Source organism: Berghia stephanieae, chromosome 2 (genome assembly GCF_034508935.2).
Source record: "Berghia stephanieae isolate SIO BIC M18660-M18661 chromosome 2, UCSD_Bste_1.3, whole genome shotgun sequence".
Classification (NCBI taxonomy): Eukaryota; Metazoa; Mollusca; class Gastropoda; order Nudibranchia; family Aeolidiidae; genus Berghia; species Berghia stephanieae.
In genome coordinates, this window is record NC_088361.1 from 40,745,883 (window position 1) to 40,770,073 (window position 24,191).

General features: G+C 33.6%; 1 protein-coding gene across 1 annotated transcript; it reads left to right on the top strand.

Annotated features, from left to right (window-relative positions):
- The first annotated feature begins 3,405 nt into the window (after nt 1-3,405).
- Nucleotides 3,406-22,611, top strand: LOC144964881 (ubiquitin-like protein 7). The gene is made up of 10 exons (XM_078899612.1): nt 3,406-3,592; nt 13,794-13,919; nt 14,418-14,500; nt 14,851-14,935; nt 16,909-16,966; nt 18,727-18,824; nt 19,298-19,353; nt 20,221-20,349; nt 21,787-21,876; nt 22,406-22,611. Exons 1-10 carry the CDS (start codon nt 3,454-3,456, stop codon nt 22,559-22,561), a joined length of 1,020 nt encoding a protein of 339 aa, XP_078755738.1. The 5' UTR covers nt 3,406-3,453; the 3' UTR covers nt 22,562-22,611.
- Nucleotides 22,612-24,191: the final 1,580 nt, after the last annotated feature.

The window sequence follows — 24,191 nt, forward strand, 5'->3', positions numbered from 1 at the left end:
CGAGGATCTGAGGAGGAAAACCGAGGAAAGGAAAGAAAACTGCGGATTTCCGCGGATCCGCGGAAAAGTATCATCACTGATGGACAAATTTGTGACAAATGGAGGGACAACCCTAGTTTGGCATTTGGCATAAAATCTTTCTACCAACTTGATAAATGTGTCTGCCAATAACGAAAAGGCCAGGCTTTTGGTTGACAGAATGGGTCTGCCAATATAATCAAAAGTCCAGGGCCCGTAGTTTTCATGAACGAGGACTAGATTTAGTAATTTACTAGTCTAGTAAATGACTAGCTAGTCTCAAGTCCAAGCAAAGTAAGTGTCTAAAAAAAAATCGGATTTCATGAACGCTTTCTAGTCTCGGACTAGCTAGTCTCTTGCCTAGAAGTGGGCATTGGAAGGATGGTGACTAATTTGACTATTTTGTGTGGGTAACATCACCTCTCTACGACACAAAGGCAGGTCAAGATACACTAACTTTCAGACTTACAACGCAAAAGGTTTTCAAAGAGGAAATTAGCAACACACGTGATATTGACTGTCAACTGTTATAGACTGCAATGATGTCCATTGTCGACAGTCAATTAATTTAGAACAATGGCAGTTCATTGAGACGATGAACACCGAGATATAACTCAAAGACATTGAACAAAAAAACCCCAAATAATTGCACAAAAGAGAAAGTCAGTCAATTAATTGCAATGTCAACAGAATAACTTTTGTCTCAACTATACTTTCTAATAATTTTTTGTGTTGTTGTTATTTGATTTCGGAGTATTTCGTTCACTCTCAACTCACTGAGCCGATAGATTGTTATGTTCGTTTAGTTTTTACTCACAAAAATGTGTTCTTTCGACTATCTGCACTAATCTTATAGTTTTTAAAAGCTAGTGTCAATGACAATGGCAACAGGACACTTTTTGCCTGTCATTTGTAACTGACGTATTTTTTTCCCAAATCGAAACGCACTCAATCTAAAAATAGCTGCTATCTTGTTGACGTTATGACGTATCCTAGTTACTACTCAGTCTAAGCTTGTGGATTTCTGCCTGAGCAAATGACGAAAACTTGGCCAAACTTAGTCCGAAGGTGCCATGATTTTATTCCCGGACTTACTTAGGCTTAAGTCAGCTCACATGAAATCCGATTTTTTCAAGTCATTGACTAAAGTTAAAGTCAATGAAAAGGGACTAAGTGACTAAGCTTAAGCGCTAGTCCGCATTCATGAAAACGGCCCCAGGTTTTTTATCATTGCGAGACAGATGTCTGCCAATAATCAGCTTTCTTTATGGCAGGCATGTCTGAGTCTGAGAATAATGACAGCCACTGTGAAAATAGCAACTTCCTAAATAATAATAGTAATAATAGATAGTTCAGTAATTGTAATAGATACCCTAGTAAATAGTAACTTAGTAATAGTATAGAATAGTGAAGTGAGTGTAATAAGTAATAAAATAGATCCGATGATCTAGTCTCTAGTTATAACATAAACTCATAAACAAACAAAAAATACAGGCGAAAGAAATCCGTAATGTATGGACTAAATTGCTTTAGACAACCAAAAATATCTAGCCAATCTCCAATCCTAAACATAAAAAGATGGCCACCCTCTAGTCAGGGACATCAACCCCCGGACAGTGTCAGTCGGGAAATGAAGGCTAGGGCTCCTCTAGTCCACAAGGAGTAGGAGGAGGCCCCTTGTCCTAGCCCATACCATTTAAATTTAAGATGAACATTTTCCTTCACCGTCTCAAACAAAAAAAAAGAACATTTTTTAATGATAATGACAAACTTAAAAGTAAAAGGTTGGGTACTCAATTCGATATCTGTCTTCAATCTCTGATTTCAAGATCAAAATTTTGCTTGTATTTTGATTTTGTATAGAACAGTAAAGTTTGCTGCCCCAAACGTAAACAAAGGTCGAGAAGCACATGGCAAACCACATGTTCCTGTCTTGACAGCTCACGTTCCAATGTAAATAATAGAAAGAAAATAACCTTTAAAATTTGGCTGTTAGGTGGCAAAAGAAACACATATTCATAAATACTCGATCATGCATCAAATAATGTCTAGATATGGATATTTTATGGAACAAAAGGTAAAATTTATCAAAAGTTACGTCTATCTATTTTTAGACCAGAGCAAATTATTGCGCTGGTATGAACAAAACGAGAATTATTCGGAGCCTGATTTTCAGAATAATTTAGTCTTATATTATTATTTCTGCAACTGTTAGATTTTATGTAAACATATTTTCAATACTGAAAGTGTATTGCCTACAACTCAAACTACAAAATTGGGAGACCTATATTGTGCGTAAATTATTCCGGTCCCTAACGGAAATCACTAGCAACTTGTTATTGTTTACGTTTGGGGCAGCAAACTTTACTGTTCTATTTCGCGACCAGATACGATTACATATTACATAATCGAACTGTCCAAGTATTTGAAATCGGGCCTAGAACTAAAACTTTGGAACAGAATTAATTAAGTATTAAACGAAAAATACTGCTCAGTGGACCGATTAAAATAATGTTTGATGGCAAAAATAAATCAATTGCCTATAAAAATATGATTAAACACGAATTCACAGGGTATTAATATTAAAAGAACAGTTGGCTTTAATAATCCGTCACATGTTATCATGTGATAGGCCTATATGATATAATATACTTTAGCAAGAACATTTGAGAAAAGATGTCGTGACAATATTTACGGTTTATACAAATTTTGAAAAATCATGTTTATATCATTAACCATTCAAAAGGATTAGATTTTGATGAGAAGCAATGGTGTCAACGACTTTCTTGATCCGTGAAGTCATTCAGTAATCGAGTACAGTGTTCATACTCTTTTTAATATAAAGTTATAAAAAGTTTCTCTTTCTCACCGATTGACCAGATTGACGCAATGCTTTAAATAAACTTTTTTTGTTATTTGATTCTGTAAAAAAATAATTGTAAAAGTAAATTTGATATTTTATATCAGCATTTTGTTTTAATATATAATGGAATAAGTAACTACGATTTTGATTATGCCAATAAATCTAAATATGAGTTTTTAGTGATAAAGTCAAACTGTATTGAACATATTTGTGAGAATATACTAGGTCAATGTGTGGAATTTGCGAAAGCCAATTTGTCGTTTTTTCCACCAAATTTAAAAACTTTTCTCTACACAGACAAATACGCACGCAAGCACACGTACATAAACACAATACATTGTATAAGTCATATTATATTATTTTTACTTTAAAAATAGGGTCGAGATCAAAATTGTTCCTTACTGCCCATGTTAAATTTTTGCCAAGTTTTGTTTTGTGTTTGTGGGTTGTTTTTTTTTCTTTTTTTTTTTCTCTGATTTGTTTAGCATTTTTTTCAAAATCATTCTGGCATGCCCGAATTTTACTTTCTTTTTCTTATCGATCTCGGCTTTTGACTCAACTCAGACTTGAGGATGGGAACCTATAATGTGTGTTGTCGGCTACCATTAAAGCAAACGAGATTCCAGATTACAATAGCTGATATTGATGGACATGTTCGTGGTCTCCACCAAGAAATATCCAAAAATATTGATGTTCAGGAATCCGACTTTGGTCAGTAAAGTAAAAAAAACGAACCCAAAATTCGGCACTGTTTGCGGGTTGATGTCCCTGAAGAGAGGGCGGCCATCTTTTTTATTTACCTCGGAACTGGTCCGATCTGGGTTACCATTTTGGCTCTATTATGTCCTAGTTAAAATAAAAAATAATGATAATGAAATTTATTAATTTTTATAAACAATGACTTGTATTTGAATTAATCTTAAACATGATACCATTGGAGAGATGAAGCAGTATGTTAATGTTATTTATTATTGAAAGTGAAAGCTTCATTTTACAAGCTCTTTTTACTACGAAATTCAAGTGTTGACTATGTTTCTTCTACCGGACGAACATACCCGGACTAATCGCGTAACTGCCCACTTCGGTGGAGATACATGCCTCGTGCATATTATTATTTAATTTATTTTCTCATCGTGAATGAGATGTAAAAATCTATTCACGACATTGGTTTTCCTGCTGTGTAGGTATGTCCCTCCACATGAATTCGTCTTAGTCTTAGTGGAGCAAATGAGGAGAAAGAGTTGTGGTGTGTTTGCAACCAGGCGTAACTTTTAAACGACTTTTTGTGTGGATTGAAAACAAGAAACATGAATTAAGCAAGTGTTTATAAGAAATATTGTGATAATATAATAGGAAGTGGTTATTCAGTATCAGATACTGAATAGTGCTTTGCCACTATTCAGTATCCATAAGGAACTCTTTTTCATAGAGAGAGTGAAAAGTGCGACAATCTCGGTTGAATGGAAATAAACTGTTGACCTACTTCCAGATTGAACACATGCACTAACTGACAGCCCGAATCGAAGCTGTAAAAATATTTTGATCGTAATTTTTTTTAAATTTCTGCTTTTATGCAATTAACATAGTTCAAAATATCAAAATAAGAGTGGCATTCAAATCCATTTTTAAATGTCTAAATAGACATGATTAAATGTCACTAAGAGTTCAGTGACACCATGGCTTGGTGGATATAAGCTGTTTGACTCTGAGTTTAAGGTTCGAGAGTTCAAATCCCGGTAGGGGTAACTTGTTTTTTTTTCCCCATTATTTTTTTAATTCCTTCTGTCTATTGATATTTTTTAAACTTTTGTTTTTATAATTTTATTTGCTTGTAATATACTTTAATGTTGATATTATACTATTGTACTTTTATTATTATTATTATTATTATTATTATTATATTATTATTATTATTATTATTATTATTTCTACTTACTTACTATTATTATTATTGTTGTTGTAATCGTCATCATCACTATTATGATTATGATGATTATTTTTTTTAACCAAGTAGTTGGAGTGATTTAATCAGTTATCGATTTATTACGAATATCTTTTATGTGTTATCATCTCGTTGTTGTTTTTCATTATTGTACTCTTCTATTGTTCATTATTTTTTAAAATCTTGCTTTTTTCTGTTTGTCTCATTTGTTGTTGTTGTTGTTGTTGTTCTTGTCGTTGTTTGTTTGTTTGTTTGTTTGTTTGTCATCTAAGGCAAACCCGATTCATTATAAATATGTGGGCAGACTTTCTGCATTTTTTAATTGAGGGATGTACTTCCGTGAATTAATTGCCGTACTATATTAAAATTTACGTGATAATAATAATAATAATAATAATAATTTAAATAGATACTGAATATTAGACTACAATTGACATCTATTTACTGAATACACGTGGTATTGTTAGGGATGTTTCTTTTTTTACGAAACCTGCCAAAAATACGCTGATACCCGACAAAGTTATGTGAAGTAGGCAGCAGTGGGGAGTGAACCTGGGACTCAGGGAAGTGTACACCGTTGGGGAGTGAACCTGAGGCTGGGTTTCGTAAAAAAAAAAAAGCAATTACTTTTTTACGAAACCCGACAATATCCGACAAAGTTATGGAAAGAAAGTAGGCAACAGTGGGGGAGTGGACAGGAGATTCAGGGAAGTGTACACTATTGGGGAGTAAACCTAAGTCTATGGTTTTTTGGCGGGTTTTGGCGGATTTCGTAAAAAAGTAATTGCTTCATTCTCGTCTGGTACCCATCTCCCATAGTCCGGCTTCATTTCCCACTGGTATCCATCTCCCCTAGTCCCAGGTTCATTTCCACTGATATCCTCTTCTCACAGTCCCAGGTTCACTCCCAACCGGTGTGCACTTCCCTGAGTCCCGGTTCATTGCCCAATGGTGCCCACCTCCCATAACTTTTGAAAATTTCGGTAGGTTTCGAAATAAAAGTACATTCTGAGCTCACTGTCCACTGGAATCAGCCTCTCGCAGTCCCAGGTTCAGTCCTCATCAGTGTCCAAATCCCAGATTCACTCCCCACTGCTGCCTGCTTCCCATAACTTTGTCGGGTTTTGGCGGGTTTCGTAAATAAGTAATTCCCCCTCCCCCTTGGTATTGCTTTTTTACAAAATCCAGAGTCCCAGGTTCACTCCCCACAAGTGCACACTTCCCTGAATCTCAGGATCACCCCCCACTGTTGCCTGCTTCAATAAGTTTGTCGGATATTGCCATATTTTGTCGGTTTCGTAAAAAAGTAATTGCTTTTATATGAAACTCGCTGAAACCCGCCGAAAACCAGAGTCTCAGGTTCACTCCCTACTGGTGTACACTTCCTTGAATCTCAAGTTAACTCCCCACTGTTGCCTACTTCCCATAACTGTCGAATATTGCCGGGCTTCGTAAAAAAGTAATTGCTTTTATGTGAAACTCGCTGAAACCCGCCAAAAACCATAGTCTCAGGTTCACTCCCCACTGGTGTACACTTCCCTGAGTTTCAGGTTCACTCCCCACTGGTGTACACTTCCCTGAGTCTCAGGTTCACTCCCCACTGTTGCCTACTTCCCACAACTTTGTCGGATATTGCCGGGTTTCGTAAAAAAGTAATTGCTTTTATATGAAACTAGCTGAAGCCCGCCGAAAACCATAGTCTCAGGTTCACTCCCCACTGGTGTATACTTCACTGAGTCTCAGGTTCACTCCCCATGCTTTGCCGCATATTGCCGGGTATCGTAAAAAAAGTAATCCCCCCCCCCCCCACATTTTTTATTGCTTTTTTACAAAACCCAGAGTCCCAGGTTCACTCCCCACTGGTGTACACTTCCCTGAATCTCAGGTTCATCCCCTCCCCCCCCCTACACACACACACACACGCTGCTGCCTACCTCCCATAACTTTGTCGGATATTGCCGGGTGTCGTCGCGTTTCGTAAAAAGTAATTGCTTTTTATTACGAAACCCGCCGAAACCCAGTCCCAGGTTCACTCCCCACTGGTGTACACTTTTCTGAGTCCCAGATTCACTCCCACAGCTGTCCTCTTCCCATAACTTTGTCAGGTTTCGGAAAAAAAAACACCGTACAAAAACCACTATTCAGTGTCAGATACTGAATAGTGCAAAACCACTATTCAGTATCAGATACTGAATAGTGCAAAACCACTATTCAGTATCAGATACTGAATAGTACAAAAGCACTATTCAGTATCAGATACTGAATAGTGCAAAACCACTATTCAGTATCAGATACTGAATAGTGCTAGCCAATATAATAATAATAAACAAATAATGAATGCGAAGAAACATTTTCAAAAGTAGTCTGTTATGTACGGACTAAATTGCTTCACACAATGAAACATACCTGGCTAATCTCCAATGTAAACATAAAAAAGATAGCTGCCCCCTCGTCAGGGACATCAATCCGCGAACGGTGCCCAAAGTTCAAGTAAAATTCTCCCCTATGCTATGACCTATTTAGGGCACCGCTGTTTATTTCTTCATAAAATCGGATCACTTAGTTATACTGCTGGAACCCAGCAAGTGACTGACAACAGCAGCTGCATGCTGTAAAATTGGCTACCTGGACGGGATTTCTCCCTTTTTAGGGTTAAGACGCAAAGTATTGCATTTTCGTGATGTAATATGATACCAATTCTAGATGACCACTTACATTACAATAATATTAACTTATGGAACAGACAGTACTACTTTCACTTGTTATGTTGGTTCTTTTTTCGTTTTATTGTGATTATTCTGATAGGTTTTATAAGCAATTTAAAATCCCTACTATTTTAAAATAGTTTTGTTGTTGTGGGGACAATAAAAAATTCAAATCTTTAAAATCAGACGTTGGATTCTGAAACTAATGAATGCTTTGTCCAGTCTTAATATTATTACACAAAGTAAAACATTCATTTCCTGATTCAACACATTTTAACTACGTTTTAAATGGTCCTAAATGTAATCGGCTGGACATAAGGTATGTTCTCTTCATTTGTATTTTGTAAAAGATATGGAGATAAGTGGATTAAACAATTTAACACACTCCTAAAGAACATATAAAGCAATATATTGGGTGTGTAGGTTTTACTTCACTATTCCAAATAGAAACAAAACCATCGTCATCACACCAAACAACAACACCATCACAGTGGCGTAGTAGATAATAAAAGCAATGAATATGGTAGAAAAGGCATTCCTCTCTCTCTCTCTCTCTCTCTCTTTCTTTCTCTCTCTCTCTCTCTCTCTCTCTCTCTCTCTCTCTCTCTCTCTCTCTCTCTCTCTCTCTCTCTCTCTCTCTCTCACACACACACACACACAAACATGCATACATACACACATACATCCTGCATATACACACATACAAACGTAAAAGACAGGCTGGGAAATTCCACGGGTAACGGACTGACAAATCAGACCAAAAATGCATACACTTCGTGCTCTGAAATGCAATGTATTTATTGTATGGAGCTAATATTTCCCATGGACATGTATCATGTCCGCCCTTATCATATATTAAAAGGATAAAGATGAATCTTAATCAACTTGAATTTTTTTGACATTATAATGTTGGTAACGGACTGACATCAGAAAATCCATCTTTTTCAATTTTATATGTAGAAGGATCAAACTTTCTGAAGTTAAGCCTTCCAGTAACAAATAAGTTCTTTTATAGTAACCACGACATGTTGTTCTACAACCCACTAGCAATATTTAAAAGATTGTCCAAAATTTGAATCTGCAGTCTTTGAAAAAGTGTCGGTAACGGACTGACAAATGGATGGTAACGGACTGACACCTCTGAATTTTATTACTCAAAATAACGGTTACTACATAAAATCCAGAGCAAAGAACAAATTATGTAATTATTATCAACACTGAATACCCAGTGTGATTGATCAAACCAATACTCTTCCTTATATGGATGTCAAGCTACATTGGGCATGATGAGTAACTCGATGGGTGACATCTGATTACCTCAATCCCAACTTTGCTTTTGAAAAAATTAAATAATGATTCGTGGAGTTGAAATCTATTCTGTCACAGTCAAACGGGAACTTTATTTCAACTATGAAATTAAATTATCCAAAAAAAAAAAAAATGTAGATAAGAAAGGACTTTAAAACTGGGGAAGGTTTAACATTCTTTTGGTACTTATTTTTGAAGCTTAATATTTATTCTGTATTTCATCTTGATTCCTCAAGCTTAGGAATTGTCAATAGGCCATGACCGTCACTGCAAACTGGTCGATAGTATTGGCAGTCAATCTCTTCCTCATCTGCACTTGACCAAAAAGCCAGTTATAAGATCTGAGAAAGATCTTCAAAAATTTCATTTGGACCATTTTATCCTTGAGTGTTACAATTTTCTTATGCAGATTATGGGATTTCTCTTAGAAGTACATTCTGAGGTTCTGAGGGAGCAAAATAAACTTAAACCAATTTTGATTCCTGGATGAAATTCACTAACAATCGACAACCTCTTTTTCAGGGCTTTTTACACGAAACTTTTTGGAATTTTCGTCCTTTCTCTTTTTTCATCTCTCACAATTATGAAATCTTTTTCCCTTGGTGCTCGCCAAGAGTACTTCTTGTCCAAATAGAAATTTTCGATCAAATTATCTTATTTCATCTTGAAAGCCCATTTCCATGATTAAAATATTTTAAAAACAATTGGTTGATGTATTGTATGCCCTTAGCAGTACAGGCATAGTTTAATTTTTTTTTTAATTTTTGGGAGGATTGTAGACCCTCAAACTTGAATTCAGTATTTTACTTTCCTGTGCTGAAATGTGAGGGAGATGTGGATTTAGGTGTGCTTGGTTTACTTTCTTTTGGAGTTGTAGATTGATCGGCTTTTCTCTTTTTTTTTTCCATTTTGCTTGAAAAAATCCTGTTATTTCTTTTAAGTGTCCTTTACAATCACTTTCAAGTTTTCTTTGAGGCTCCTGCTTTTGTTGCTTATATTTTTCCTAAACAATGTAATGCTCATCAGTTTTCAGTCTTTCTTTATAATTTGAATCATGGATAGAGTAGGCATTTTGAACCTGTGAATAAAGAAAATTGAGCGAAATTACATCATAAGCTATGAAAGTCAAGTCGGAATAAAAAGCAAATCTTGTTTTCTTAAAAATAATATAGCAAAACTAAGAAAATAAAACTCATTTTTAACTTGTATGACATTACTTTGTAACAACTAAAATAGTGACATTATACACAGCTCAACAGCTTGCTGACCCACTACATTTAAAGCCTCAGTGACTCAAAAAGTTTTTCACATTAATTTAAATGTTTGATTTCTTTTTTTTTCTCCCAGGGCTTCTTGCCCCTTTAACAGAAGACTACTACTGGCTCCATTGTCATAAGGATATTATAGAACAAAAAACAGTGTTTTTCCCTCAATTCAAACATAGCAAAAATCTTCAAGTGATCAAAAGATTCACAAGCTTTAAAAGATTCAACTTACCTATTGCAAAATAGCAGGCTTGATGTTGAAGGCCAGTGTTTGAAATTTTATGGATCCAAATGTTTATAAAATGGCTGCCTGATCAGTTGAAACACATTGGAGTGGACATTACTCTTGAGACTTAAAAAACAACTTTTGTATATTGTCTTTGAATTAAAATAGAATTAGTCAGTCTGTTACTGTCAGTCCGTTACCCTAAAAAATGTCAGTCCGTTACCCAACAAAAGTACCTTATATGATAAATTTCTTGAAAAATTATCTTACAGTGCTAAAGCCATTCATGTAAGAACAGAAAATCTGAAATAGTGAGTCTGTACAACAATCACATCTTTCATAGATGTAAAAATACTGTTTTAATGGTAACGGACTGACATACAATTTCCCAAGGTCATTAAAACGACCGATGAGGACAACATTTCATTAAAATCGTAAATTTGAATGTTTATATAGGTTCCTGATACTTATAATTGTTTTAATATCAATAAACAACAGCAAAGGTGGCTATAATTTTGTAGAAGTTGCAAAATTTATAATATTGAGAAAATATTCTTTTTGTTCTTCATTTAGGGGATACCCTTACATAAAGCTACAATGAGCATCCTGTACCGCAAATATGCACGAAATATCCTTATATTCATAATCCTGAATGATTTTCCAACAAATTGGTACCAAATTTTAATATGTTCTTAAGAATTTGTAAAACACCCCTTCGGTTGACATTTTCATGGAATTTCCCGGCTAAGAGAATTGCATCACAGTCATACTACACCTAATTCATATCACTGACAACAACGATATAACATCAACAGTTAGTACAGATAGTATTCCACAAAGGCAAGTTTGACTGAGGAAAATAAGAAGAGGGGGTGGGGGAGGGGGGGGGGGTACTCAAACATAGATAGAGAAAATAATAGTGGCACCTCCTAGGAGTTATCCGAATTCAGACATTATTCTCAATAGTCACAATGTACAAGTAGTGCAGCTGGTGAATAAAACCTTCACACATCAATCAACAGAGACGTGACTGAAACAAACCCATTCATTTCATATTTCTTAAATCAGTAACAGATGTGTCTTTAAGAACTATTATTGTAGGGCTACTTGCAGAGAGAGACTGTGCGTGAGTGTGTGTGTATGTGTGTGTGTGTATATATATATATATATATATATATATATATATATATATATAATATACGTTCCTGTACTACAATAAGTATGACTTCTTCACTCCTTTACCATATTCGTGGGAACTTTTAATGATAAAACTGTAAAATTGGTGTAGTAAAGTGTTCCATGGTCAGTGGGGATCCAGGAAATGATTACGACATTGTTTACATTGTGTAACTGGTCCAAATTCATCACCCACGATAGCCTTGACATCTCATAGACTGCTAGATATTCCCAGTGAAATTTGATACCCCACCCCTACACTTGTTACATATTTGTTGAACTGAATTAACATTATTATTGCAACAGAAAGTAGACAGTTTGTACTATGTACTAGTGTGAATAATAATAAACTGCAACGTCTGATTGTTGTTGTAGGGATTCCAGAAACATTTGATTTAAATGATAAATGTAGTGAAAATGTGAGTCTACTTTGCTGTCTTCCTGAGAAAGAAATATACTGATGATATCTATGATATTTAGTCCACTATGTGAGGGGGATTTCAATCTTTAACATGAGTGAAATAGGTTTACATTTAAGATAATTGTCGCTTGGCTATGCCATTATTTATCAGACCAATTAGACTCACTGACTGCAGGCACGTGCCATACCAGAGCGCAGGTAAAGAGAAGGAGAGTAATGACCTCTTGACCAAGCATCTCAACTAAGTGATCTGCTGGTAAACCACTGTGAGGGCTATCTAGTGTGGTGACCGGTCTCAGAGATTTTTCTTTTTTAGATGCTACTATATTGACAAATTAAAGAAATAAACGCCTGACAAAAGATCCATGGTGACCATTCTAATTGAAAATTGAAAGAGATGCTACCCCAAGGAACTTAAGGAGTTTCTCCCTTAATTTTCAATAATAATGAACGCTATATTTTTATATCTCTTTTTTTAGAATAAGGAATAGGAATTACTTTATTATGAATTTATGTAAATCGGAGCCAATATTTATACTTTAGAGTTTTATTATGATGATGATCGTGAATAAAATATGATAAGGTATAAAATTTAGCTTATGGATAATTAAAAAATCAGAAATTGGCAATCAAAATTCTTGTTACCGAATGTAATTTAACATCTTAACTTCTTTTTAAAAATTTAATTTGGACCAAAATTTTATCCCTCATGCCTGACGTATACATGCAGGTATGATATAACACAATTTGTTATTGTTATGGCCTCGTTGTTGAAATGGAAATACTCTCAAACCAACACAAAATGTTTTCCATTACAACAATGATTAAAATCCCTTAGTTGCCATCGATTATTAGAACTGCAAATGTGCACGTAGCTCATGCTCCAAAACTAAAACCATCCCAGAAAAATCCTGACTCAAATGTTAGCTACCAACTTAGTAGGCAGTTTTGAAATCGTAATGTTGGTTACAACCAGAACTGTAACATTTTCAATTTTAAAATTCGTTAGTTAAAGAAGGCAAATTCAAATAATAATGTAATTTTCCGCCTTTCAACTGTCATAATAACTTTTCCTTTGATAATCGGATTTAAAAAAAATTGGTATATCATTGGAATATATGGTGATGAACAGCCCTATATTATAATTTTAATTTTTTAAGCAAAGCACCTAGTAATCCCAGTAGTTGATTAATGAATGTGATTTCAAATAGTATTTCAAATCAACCTAGTACAGTCATTGTACTATCACATGGTTGCTAGCACTTACTGGTCAGTACCAGCGTATGAACTTAGAGCCTGTTGGTCAGTACTGATGAATTAGCGCAGAGCCTTTGGTCAGTACTGACAAATGAGGTTTAGCGCCTGTTGGTCAGTAGTGATGAATGGGCTTTAGTGCCTGATGGTCAGTGCTGATGAATGGGTGCTTGCGCCTGTTCGTCAGTACTGACATGGTCTATTGCTTGCTAGTAAGTGCTGACAAGTACACCCTTCAATCCTAACACACATCCAGTTGTCATTATTCCATTTAGTTACTCTAATATTCTTTGTTCGTCATTACGCTTCAAATTCTCTCAATTAAATTAAATTTTAGAATGATGCCTTTAGTCGATATTACCATTTTTACCAACAGAGACAACGCTGTAAATGGCCAGATATTCATTGTACACCTGAGTATAGTGAGAGAATGTGAGTAAAGAACCTTTTCCAAGTACCCAATTATGCGCCGAACGAGGCTTGAACCCAAGACCTTCCGATCCAAAAGCGAGTGTCATACTACAAGACCACATAGCCTGATTTTAAGCAATCAGCAATGCTGGAAATTTTTATTTTGGTTGTTTCTTTTTAAAAAATCTGTTTTGTATTCCTCAGATATTTTGTATGCAGGACAAGTTCTTAAACCAGAGCTAAAAATCTCAACATTTTCTCTACAAAATCACTCCACCCTGTATATAGTTCCAAGATTTATTGATTCTAGTTCATCTTTGACTGAAAAAGGTATTATTAACTTTATTAATGAAAATGTGTACCTATTAATAAATATCTTGCACAGTTATTTTATACCAAGAATCAAGTCTTTGTGAATTAATCAGATTCTCTCTCTCTCTCTCTCTCTCTCTCTCTCTCTCTCTCTCTGTCTGTCTGTCTCTCTATCTCTCTCTTTCTCTTTCCTTTGAATGTTACCAACTTGTCATTGCTTCAGTTTTTGGAGAGAGTGAAGTGGTTGTAAATCGACGTTTCACTCAATGTTTTATATTATCATGATGTTCACGGAGTTTTTAAAATTTATTATGGAATTTGATCAATACTTGTCATTTTTATTTTATTATTCTTTTATTTAGCTTTCAGGCTAGAAAACTTGGAACCCCCTGATCTCTTTTCCAATTATTGTTCCTTCTATTGTTTATTTATTTATTTATTTAGTTTTCATTTTTAGTTATCACCTGTGCAACATATTTATCACTTTCATCATGATTTTCAAATCTTTTTTTACAGAACCTAAAATTAACAATGTCCACAGTAATGAAATTTTGATGGCAATCCAGTCAGCACTACTGAACCAGGATTACAAAAGCATTGTATGTGGAGTCAATATATTCTGTCCCAATTAAAGTGCTATTAGCAAAACGTTCTGTTATGAATCAGATATTTATTCAGAATCCACATGATTTTAATCAAATATGTATGGCCTCTCATTTTTTATTTACTTCACATATACTCAAACTCAAACTCAATAAAGGTTTTTATGTGTTGTTATTATCAACGTATATATTTTATAGATTTGAGTGCTACCTTTGATCAAATAGATCATGAAGTATAATTGATAGTAATTAAATCTGAAGATGTCTTCATCCTTGAGGGTACTGCTGGAAGATCATGCATGGCGACAGTCTTGGTTTTTAAAATATTTTTTGTTTTTTTTTAACAGGTAGAACGAATGTTATCGGATGGTGATACTGTTGAAAACATTATTGCATCAACTCCAGGCTTAGACAAAGATCCAAGTGTTTTGTGTAAGTTTCAATGTGTAATACTATGTATAGTATAGTTACATACAATATTAATTTCAAACGTTATTTGATTTTCATATTAAGAATAGGAAGTTCTTTGAAATTACCATTACAAAGTTTTGTGACAGATTGTGTTAATTTATATGTAAATTTATGGGACTCGTGGGCAATTTTAAAATGTTTACATTCACGGATTGCTTGTGGAGTCATCTGTTCCTACAGTCCCCTTTATCTTCCTCTTTCTGTGTTCCTTTGACTTCAAATCTACAACTTTCCTCTATTATACGACTTTTGTCTATCATCTTCCTTTTTACTGGCGCTGGTATGGCCTAATAGTGTCGCACATGCAAGAGAACCTCCTTTAAACAACAGTCAAACTAACGACCAAAACAAACAGGAAAAGAGCTAGTTATGTAAGATAAATTATTATTATTTGACTAGACCTCAGATGCAGTGGTAACTGGGTGGGGTTACTGGCCTCCCATAGTGGGCAGGGGGGTACATACTGTGTCTTCTTTCCCCTTGCATCTGTTTTCCAACATGCTTTCTGTCATGGAATGAGATTACTTGGTTTTGTCCTGGCCTTGGCCGGAGTCCTAGCTGGGAGGGAAACAGTCAAATGCATAGTTATTGTTTTGGGAGATGATATTTTTTTCCTTGTAAATCATCTCTCTGTTATGTATTATTATATTTGTTATTTTGAGTGTCTAATGTAAGCATTTCAGTGTATTCCTCTTTGTTGGATTTTGTGCTTGTGTCCGGATGAGACTTATATGTGATCTCAAAATACGTACATTGGTGGTATTATGTTCTTGGAATCTACATCTGATCCCTATTTGTTCCCAGTTCCCCTGTCTTACTTTTTGTTGGGTACATTAATTGTAATTCTAGAACTTTTTACTATCCCATTTTCTTCCATTTTACTGGTGCTGATATAACCTAAATGTGTTGCAAGCGCCGTAAAACCCTTAAACACAAACAAACAAACAAACAAACAAACAGAGGCAGTGGTATGATGTTTGATATTTGAAATATTTGTATGTTGTATATTAACTTCGTTCATGTTTTTGTTTTTTTCAGTTAAATGTGATGATTTTTGAAATACTTCTTGGAAATAGATATATGTATATCCTAAACCACCCAAAGTGCTTCGCAGGATTAACTTTTTATATTTATTAAAAGATTTAAAACTAAATGCTTCTGATTAAAATATTAATTTAAAGACTTTATTTGAACTGCTGAGCAGTTATCTCCCTTGTGGGATGTTCCTAGCAACATCACGCATTCCATGAATGGAGTTTGGGATGTGTACTTGTCGCAGTGTTAATGGCACATCCTAAAAAATAAGATTAAATAATACATAAACTCATCTCAGGAAATGTTAAGGAGAGGACGACGATCAGATTCTAATCCACACAAATAAAGTCTGCACTGAGCGGGACTCACCCCCTTCCCTGCTATTCGTCGATCGTGACTTATTTAATGTTGGACTGTTACTTACATTATAACAGCAAGTTTTTAGTGTGGGATAATTGCTTCATAGAAACAGACATAGATTTTTAGTATTTATATAATTGCGTCATAGCGGGAGTCAAAACTTGGAAGCAACTGGCAAAATGGGGGGCATAGTTTTGGAAGTATTGACGAATTTAAAACAGGATGGACTTGTTTAAAATAATCTGAATCGTGGTAAACTAACTTTTCGTGAGATTGATAACCATTCAGCTACTGGTATGGTATCTAGCTGGTTTGTGAGAAATTCCTTAGGAATGCATACTATATAGATAGATAGATAGAAACAGATGTAGTTTGAATAATGTGTCATTTTTTGGTATGACCGCTGGATATATCTAAATCAATAGACTCTTACTTTAACATTTACTTGATTAAAATCTTCTAAAGAATGATGTTTTGATATTTCTTTTACTATATTGCTTCAAATGATAATCTTAGTATTTTCTCTTTCTTCTTTTTAGCCATGATGGCAAAGCCAGAACTTCTGACAATATTGGCACACCCAAATAATTTAGACAGGTGATTTTCGTAATTAATATGAACCCAGTCTTATCATAGTGTTTTGTTGTTGTTGCTTGCTTTGTTTTTTTTTTTTTGTTCTGTATAATTACATTTTTCAAATATATGTTACCTTTTGATTTTTCAATTTAATCTGTATATTTATATTCTTTATGGAGCCAGAGTTGACAAAATTGAAATTTTTAAAAAATCGTTGTCCTTGTCAAAATCGGCTATGTATTGTGTAATGAGTTACATTTGCATCAATCCTCAACAAGTTTAAAGTAACATAGATGTTTGACCTCTCGCATTTTTTTACTTTTTTTTTTTTTTGACTACTATCCCATCATTACATTATTCTAGTGCTGCTATGACAAAATTGTCCCGTGCGTGGGGTTCCTTACCTCCCATAGTGGGCAGGGAGGTCGCTTACTGTGTCCTCTATACCCCTTTATCTGTTTTCCAACTTACTCTTTGTCTTTGTCTTGGATTGAGATTACTCGATTTTGTACGTTCCCTTGTCAGAGTCCCTGGCTGGAAGAGAAACAGTCAAATGTATATAGTAAATTTTTCGGAGGTGATATTTTATTCTCTCTGTTATGTGTTGTTTTGTAGTGTAAGCATTTGAATGTGTTCCTCTTTGAGGGATCCTGTGCTTGTATCTGGATGAGTCTGTTAGGTGATCTCAAACTATGCACAATGATAGTATCCTCTTGGAATCTACATTTGTTCTCTATTTGTATCATTCCCCTTTGTGCTACTTTTCTTGTAAGCTTTTAATTGTGAATTTAGATTTTTTTTTAACTATCCAATTCACTTCCTTTTTACTGGTGAGGATATGACATAAATTGCAGCAAGTGCCGTAAAACCCTGAAAACATAAAACATATACAAATACAAAAGTGTCCCAAGGTGATTGTCAGTGATGATATAGACAAAAGTATTCAATGTTTTTCACTCATTTCATTTTCAAAAGCAGAAGTCTTGCATCATAAGTTAATGATACATTTATGATTTATCTGAAAATTCTGATATTTTCTGAAAGAAAATTAGTTTGTTATCTGATGACGCAGTGAATACCATAGTGGGCAGGGAGGTACATACTGTGTCCTCTATCCCCCTATATCTATTTTCCAACATGCTTTCTGTCTTTGTCTTGGAATGAGATTTCTTGGTTTTGTCCTGGCTGGGAGGGAAACAGTCAAATGCATAGTTATTGTTTTGGGAGATTATATTTTTTTCCTTGTAAATCATCTCTCTGTTATGTATTACTATATTTGTTATTTTGAATGTATAATGTAAGCATTTGAGTGTATTCCTCATTGTTGGATTTTGTGTCCGAATGAGATTTATTGGTGATCCCAAACTAGTTACATTGATGGTGTGCTCTTGGAATCTAACTCTGATCCCTATTTTTCCCAGTTCCCCTTTGTCTTACTTTCTCTTGGGGGCTTTAATTGTAATTCTAGAACTTTTTACTATCCCATTTTCTTCCTGTTTACTGGTGCTGATATAACCTAAATGTGTTGCAAATGGCGTAAAGCCCTTAAAAATAAAAAACAAACGCAGTGAATAGGCAGATTCCCTTTTTCTTTATTCCTAGGTAACTTGATTGGAAGTGTATGTATATATATATATATATATATATATATATATATATATATATATATATATATATATATATATATATTATATTATATATATATATATATGTGTGTGTGTGTGTGTGTGTAAAATCATCGTTATACTTTTGCTCATGCTTTTTGTGATTTTTTTCCCTAGTTTATTGAAGAAGCACCCATCATTTGCCCAGGCTGCTATAACCATAGCAACTGCGGTCAATGAAGAAGGAGCCAAGTCTGGACATACGCCAAATGCAGGTTGGTCTTTATTATATAAAAATTTTATTTATTTTTCATGTCACTGTTCAAACCTCTTCTAAAGTCAACAGGTATTGTATAATGTTAATTCAATTTTATGTGGCATTGTGTTTACATATTTTCTAGTCTTCAATAGATAGGATTTCAGTATGCTGAAATTCCTGTGAACCAAATTTTAAGTTTGCATCTCTGAACATGATATTACAATTGACAATATTGTTTTCTTACTTTTACTCATGGTTAAAATTTGTCAACTTTTGTTCTTCTGAATATGTCTGAAAGGAGGCATAGACATTTGAAGATAGGTCGAAATTAATGTCATTTTTCTTGCTTATATTAGCCTATAGTCTTCCTTTAGTTGTTTTATAAAAGTGTGTATACATTTAATTTACCTGTGTAATCACCATCAACTTTTTTTTTTTTTCATGGGTGGCAAGACTTTTTAATTATGTTTCTTATGATTTCATATTCAGGTTCAGCGATTTATTCCTTGGATCAGATGTCAGATGAAGATGAAGATCTTCCAGGAGTGAGTGGATCATAGAATTTTATCACTCTCTTTTGTCAGATTTGATGCTTTATCAAACTTTGAATGGCACATACATACCTAATCCTTTACTTGACATAAATATTACAGCCATGCGGGTGGCTTATTTCAGTATACAAACTTGCTTGCACATTTATCTTCATTTGTTGAGCAGTCTTTAACTACCTGAGTATGATGCTGGCAAATTCATCCTCTGTCTTTACAATTATTCTTTTCAGTTGTTTATTACTTAAAACAATTGGCAGCTGCTTCTCATTTACAAAGTGGCTGCCTTGACTATTTGGATGCTTGAAGCAAATTTACTGCAAAATTAGTGGTTTTGAAGAGAAAATTAGCCGTTAAAATTATAAAAGTCAAGAGGAAATTTCTTCTGAGAAAACACAGCCCCTCTAATTTAAAAGAATAACATTTATTGCTTTCTTTGAGTTTTTATGTTCCTTTGATTTTCTCACAGATATGAAGAGGTGTGCCATTTTGGCTTTTCTGAAGTCAAATTAATATTTCAAAAATCAAGTGAGATTTGTGCAAAGCAAAGCGAAAACTGTATGTGTTATCCAGACTTTGCGCTATTTTAAACCCCATTCTGATGCACTTCAAAATTTTAACTCTGCACTTAAGTGGTTAAGGTGAAGAGTGGTCTCTCCACATTACAAGATCTCAATACCTTATTTTGTAAATATGGCTTCTTGTTACTTGATAAATATTAAATTTGAAGCTCATATTGTGTACTCCACTTTACCTCCATAATTCATCCTTAATGTTTGAAGAAAAAGAAAATCAGAAAACTTAAGCGATGGATTCAAGAATGAAATTAATTTGGTTTTCTTTCTTATTTAACCTTTCTCACAGCCAAGCCGTCAAACCTCGGGCGGTGGACAAAACATTACTGCTTCTCAACTTGCAGCAGCACTACAGGCAGCTGCAGGGTCATCTCGTCAGTTTGATAGAAGCACTGTTATGGATGGGGGGTCACAAAATGTAAGTCATTTGGGAATTTTCCTCTGGATTTCACAGAAGTGTACGATATACTCAAAGGATTCAATTAAACTGAAAACAGCTAAATTGAAAAGAATTTGAGAAATTGCCATGCTTGTCATCCGGTATGAAATTATATCCTCAAACAAGAAATCCACAAATATAGAAGAGCAGGGATATACTATTAATGATACAACCCTGGGCAGAAAAAAAATAATTGAAGTAATAGTGAAAAATCACGCACAAATTCATTATTTCGATTCAATTTGTATAAAATTAATTGATTATTTATTCGTAATATAAATGTGTTCTCCTGCATGAGAAAGTTCTCAAGAATATGAAAACATGAAATTGAAGGAAAAGTAGAAGCTGGTTTGGAATTTTTTTTGTTTTCCTGTATTTTAATGCATTCACTGTATAAGAAATCTTGCATTTTAGTTGTAGGAAAGATTTTGAGCTTGCAAATCATATTCTGCTAACATGATCCCTCCTCAAAGTTCTGATGTTTATTTGTAAATTTTAATTTTAATTTTTTATTATAATTCTTTAAATGAAAGAAGAATTTCTTTTTCCCTGAAAATATGAAAAAAAATTTGCTTTATTCTTTGATGGAATGTGAAAAAGCAAAGTCAAACAAAAATTCGGACTGTTCGTTTTCACTTGAAAGTTGGATAATACAATTGTGAAAATTTATTAAATAATAAATTTTGTTGTGCATGTGGAGCTTTATTTATTTCCCTTTATTCTGTTGATATTTTGTCAGACAGACAAACTTACAGAGCAAAAGCGTGCAAGGCATTCCTTTTAACAATCGATAACGTGCAAAAGAAATATGCCTATTTATTTTTGTCTCTTAATTCTGTCATTTTGAATTGCTATATGAAAAAGTTAACATTTAACTTTTTTCATTATATAGGAGCAATATTAACTTTTCAATATTTCTTTTTTTTTTTTTTTTTTTTTTTTGGTGAGTTTTTGATGGTAAATCATTTATTTCGTTTTCCCAGCTAAGAAATTTTCAATGGCTTTCCACTCGTACAGCTACTGAATTGGTTTTACTCTGCCTCATGCGAACACTTTTATGATTGGAATAGATTAAAAGTCTTTTGATTATCCTATTATTGTCCTTTTTATTTTTTTGATCTGAAACGGAAATGACCTATAAGTGTTGCAAGTGCCTATTTCTCCTAGAAAGAACAAATTGGTCACACATTGAGCGTTTGTCAGATATTGTTTCATGCTATTGCACATACAAACAGTGGCTTTATATAAATGCAACAACTCCATAACCCCTCATGTGTTCGTGTTTAATTTTGAAGTGTTAGACTGGTGCTGATTATTTTTTACTTCAAAAATTTATATAAAAAACTTTTTTTAATTGATTTTTTTCAATGCCAAAACATTACAATTTCTATAATCTTTTAATCAACCTCTATGTAGGATCCTGGTCCATCGACAAGTGGCACGGCAATTACTAATGACTTCTTTCAACAAGCTATGCTTCAAGCACAAAATGCCTCTTCATCCGATGTAAGTGTTTCACTGCCATGAAATGTCAGCAGCCAATACATCTCGTTATAAATGACAATAATATTATGATCACATTTGAATCTTGGGACAAACCATACCTGGAGCCTTCACAGCCCAGACTTTAGCTCTTTAAATTTCCATCTGTCATCGTGTCTGAAGGACAGTATGGTGTGAGACAACAATTATGGACACGACTGATTAAAAAAATAAATTTCCTCCATTGTTTTAAGAGAATTCCAGTTGAACAGTGTCAAAGCATAATCTAATATTTCATTATTAGTATTATTGTTATTATTATTATTATTATTATTATTATTATTATTATTATTATTATTATTATTATTATTATTATTATTATTATTATTATTTTGTTATTATTATCGTTATTGTTATTATGATGATGATGATAATGATATTAATAATAATAACAACAATTTTTTTTCTTCTTTTTAAAATTTTCTTTTTTTTTTTTCATTTTTACTTTACTTTAATGATTAATCCAAAATATTCTTGTTGGTTTATCATATAGGGTGCATCACAACAATTAAGGGATATTGGAAACGCCTTACAGCAATTACGGGATATGGGAATAACTGATGAAAATGTTGCTAGACAAGCTCTTGCAGCAACTAATGGAGACATCCAGGCTGCAATAGATCTCATTTTCGGAGACGGCTTTATGTAATATTAAATATGATATATGTATATATAAAATAAATTCAATTATTTATAAAATGTTGTTCTTGTTTATCTATTGTCTTCTGTTTCAGGATTTAGATAAATATAGTCAAATAATAAACAGACAAAATTGAGATCTCTGAAGAAGTTTACGGTGAATTCACTAGTTTAGATATTGAAATTATTACAATGTGCAAGCACGAGCTATGTCACCGATTAGATTTCATATTTAGTATATAAGTGATGTTTTGCTGTCTTTATGCATAATGAGAACGAAATCATGAAAATAAGAAACAAAAAAAAAAACCATCTATCTTTGTGACACAACTGAATTTTCCATAACAGGCATCAAAGATCATTAGCTAGTTCATACTTGCCGAATCTTACAAATTTTTCGTAATTTTACGAATTTTAGACAAATTTCATGGCTAATTACAAAAATACGGAATTCTCAGTAATACTTAAATAATAATAATTATAATTATAATGATAATAATAATAGTAATAATAATGATAAGAAGAACTACTACTACTATAATGATGATGATGATGATGATGATGATGATAATAATAATAATAATAAAGCATTTATACAGCGATGGGACGATGAAGTGATCATCATTGTCAATTTGTGGTTGTACGTACACGATTTCAGAAATTACTAATTTCCTTGTCAAATTACTAAAAATTGACATAAAAATTACTAAATTTGAAGTTTTCAATTCGGCAGGTCTATCCAGTTGTTAAAGGGAGATGATCTCTTGGGTCATGGCTTGGCTAGCACATTTATTTACAAGCCAGCTCCTTCCCCCCCCCCCCCCCCCCCCCCAAAAAAAAAAAGTAGAAAATATTGAGAGTGAACAGTGAGTTCTCTTATTAGTAACATCAATGGTTTTTTTTTTTGGTTTTTTTTTTTTTTCTATCCCACTGGTTTTACTTTTTATTAATAATAATAATAATAATAATATTTATTCTATAGCACCTCCTGTGGAAACTTAATGCTTTACATCACCACATTCTTTTTTAATGTTTCCACTTGTTTAGCACACTTAAATACACATGTGTGTGTCTGGGTGGGGTTCCTGAACTCCCATAGTGGGCAGGGAGGTACTTCTTCTTCTTCGTTATTTTTATTATTATTATTATTATTATTATTATTATTATTATTATTATTATTATTATTATTATTTATTTTTATTATTATTATTATTATTATGATTATTATTATTATTATTATTATTATTATTATTATTATTATTATTATTATTATTATTATTACCATCATCATCATAATCATCATCATCAATGGGGATCCTGACTTCCCATAGCGGGCAGGGAGGTACTTACTATGTCTTCTATCCCCCTATATCTGTTTTCCAACATGCTTTCTGCCTTTGTCTTGGAATGAGATTACTTGGTTTTGTCCTGGCCCTGGCCAGATACCCTAGCTGGGAGGGAGACAGTCAAATGTATAGTTAGAGTTTTGGGAGATGATTTTTTTTTCCTTGTAAATCATCTCTCTGTTATGCACTGTACTGTTTATTTAATATTATAATTATATATGATTTTGTAAACATTTGACTATATCCCTCTTAGTTGGGACCTGTGCTTGTGTCTGGATGAGACTTCAAGGTGAT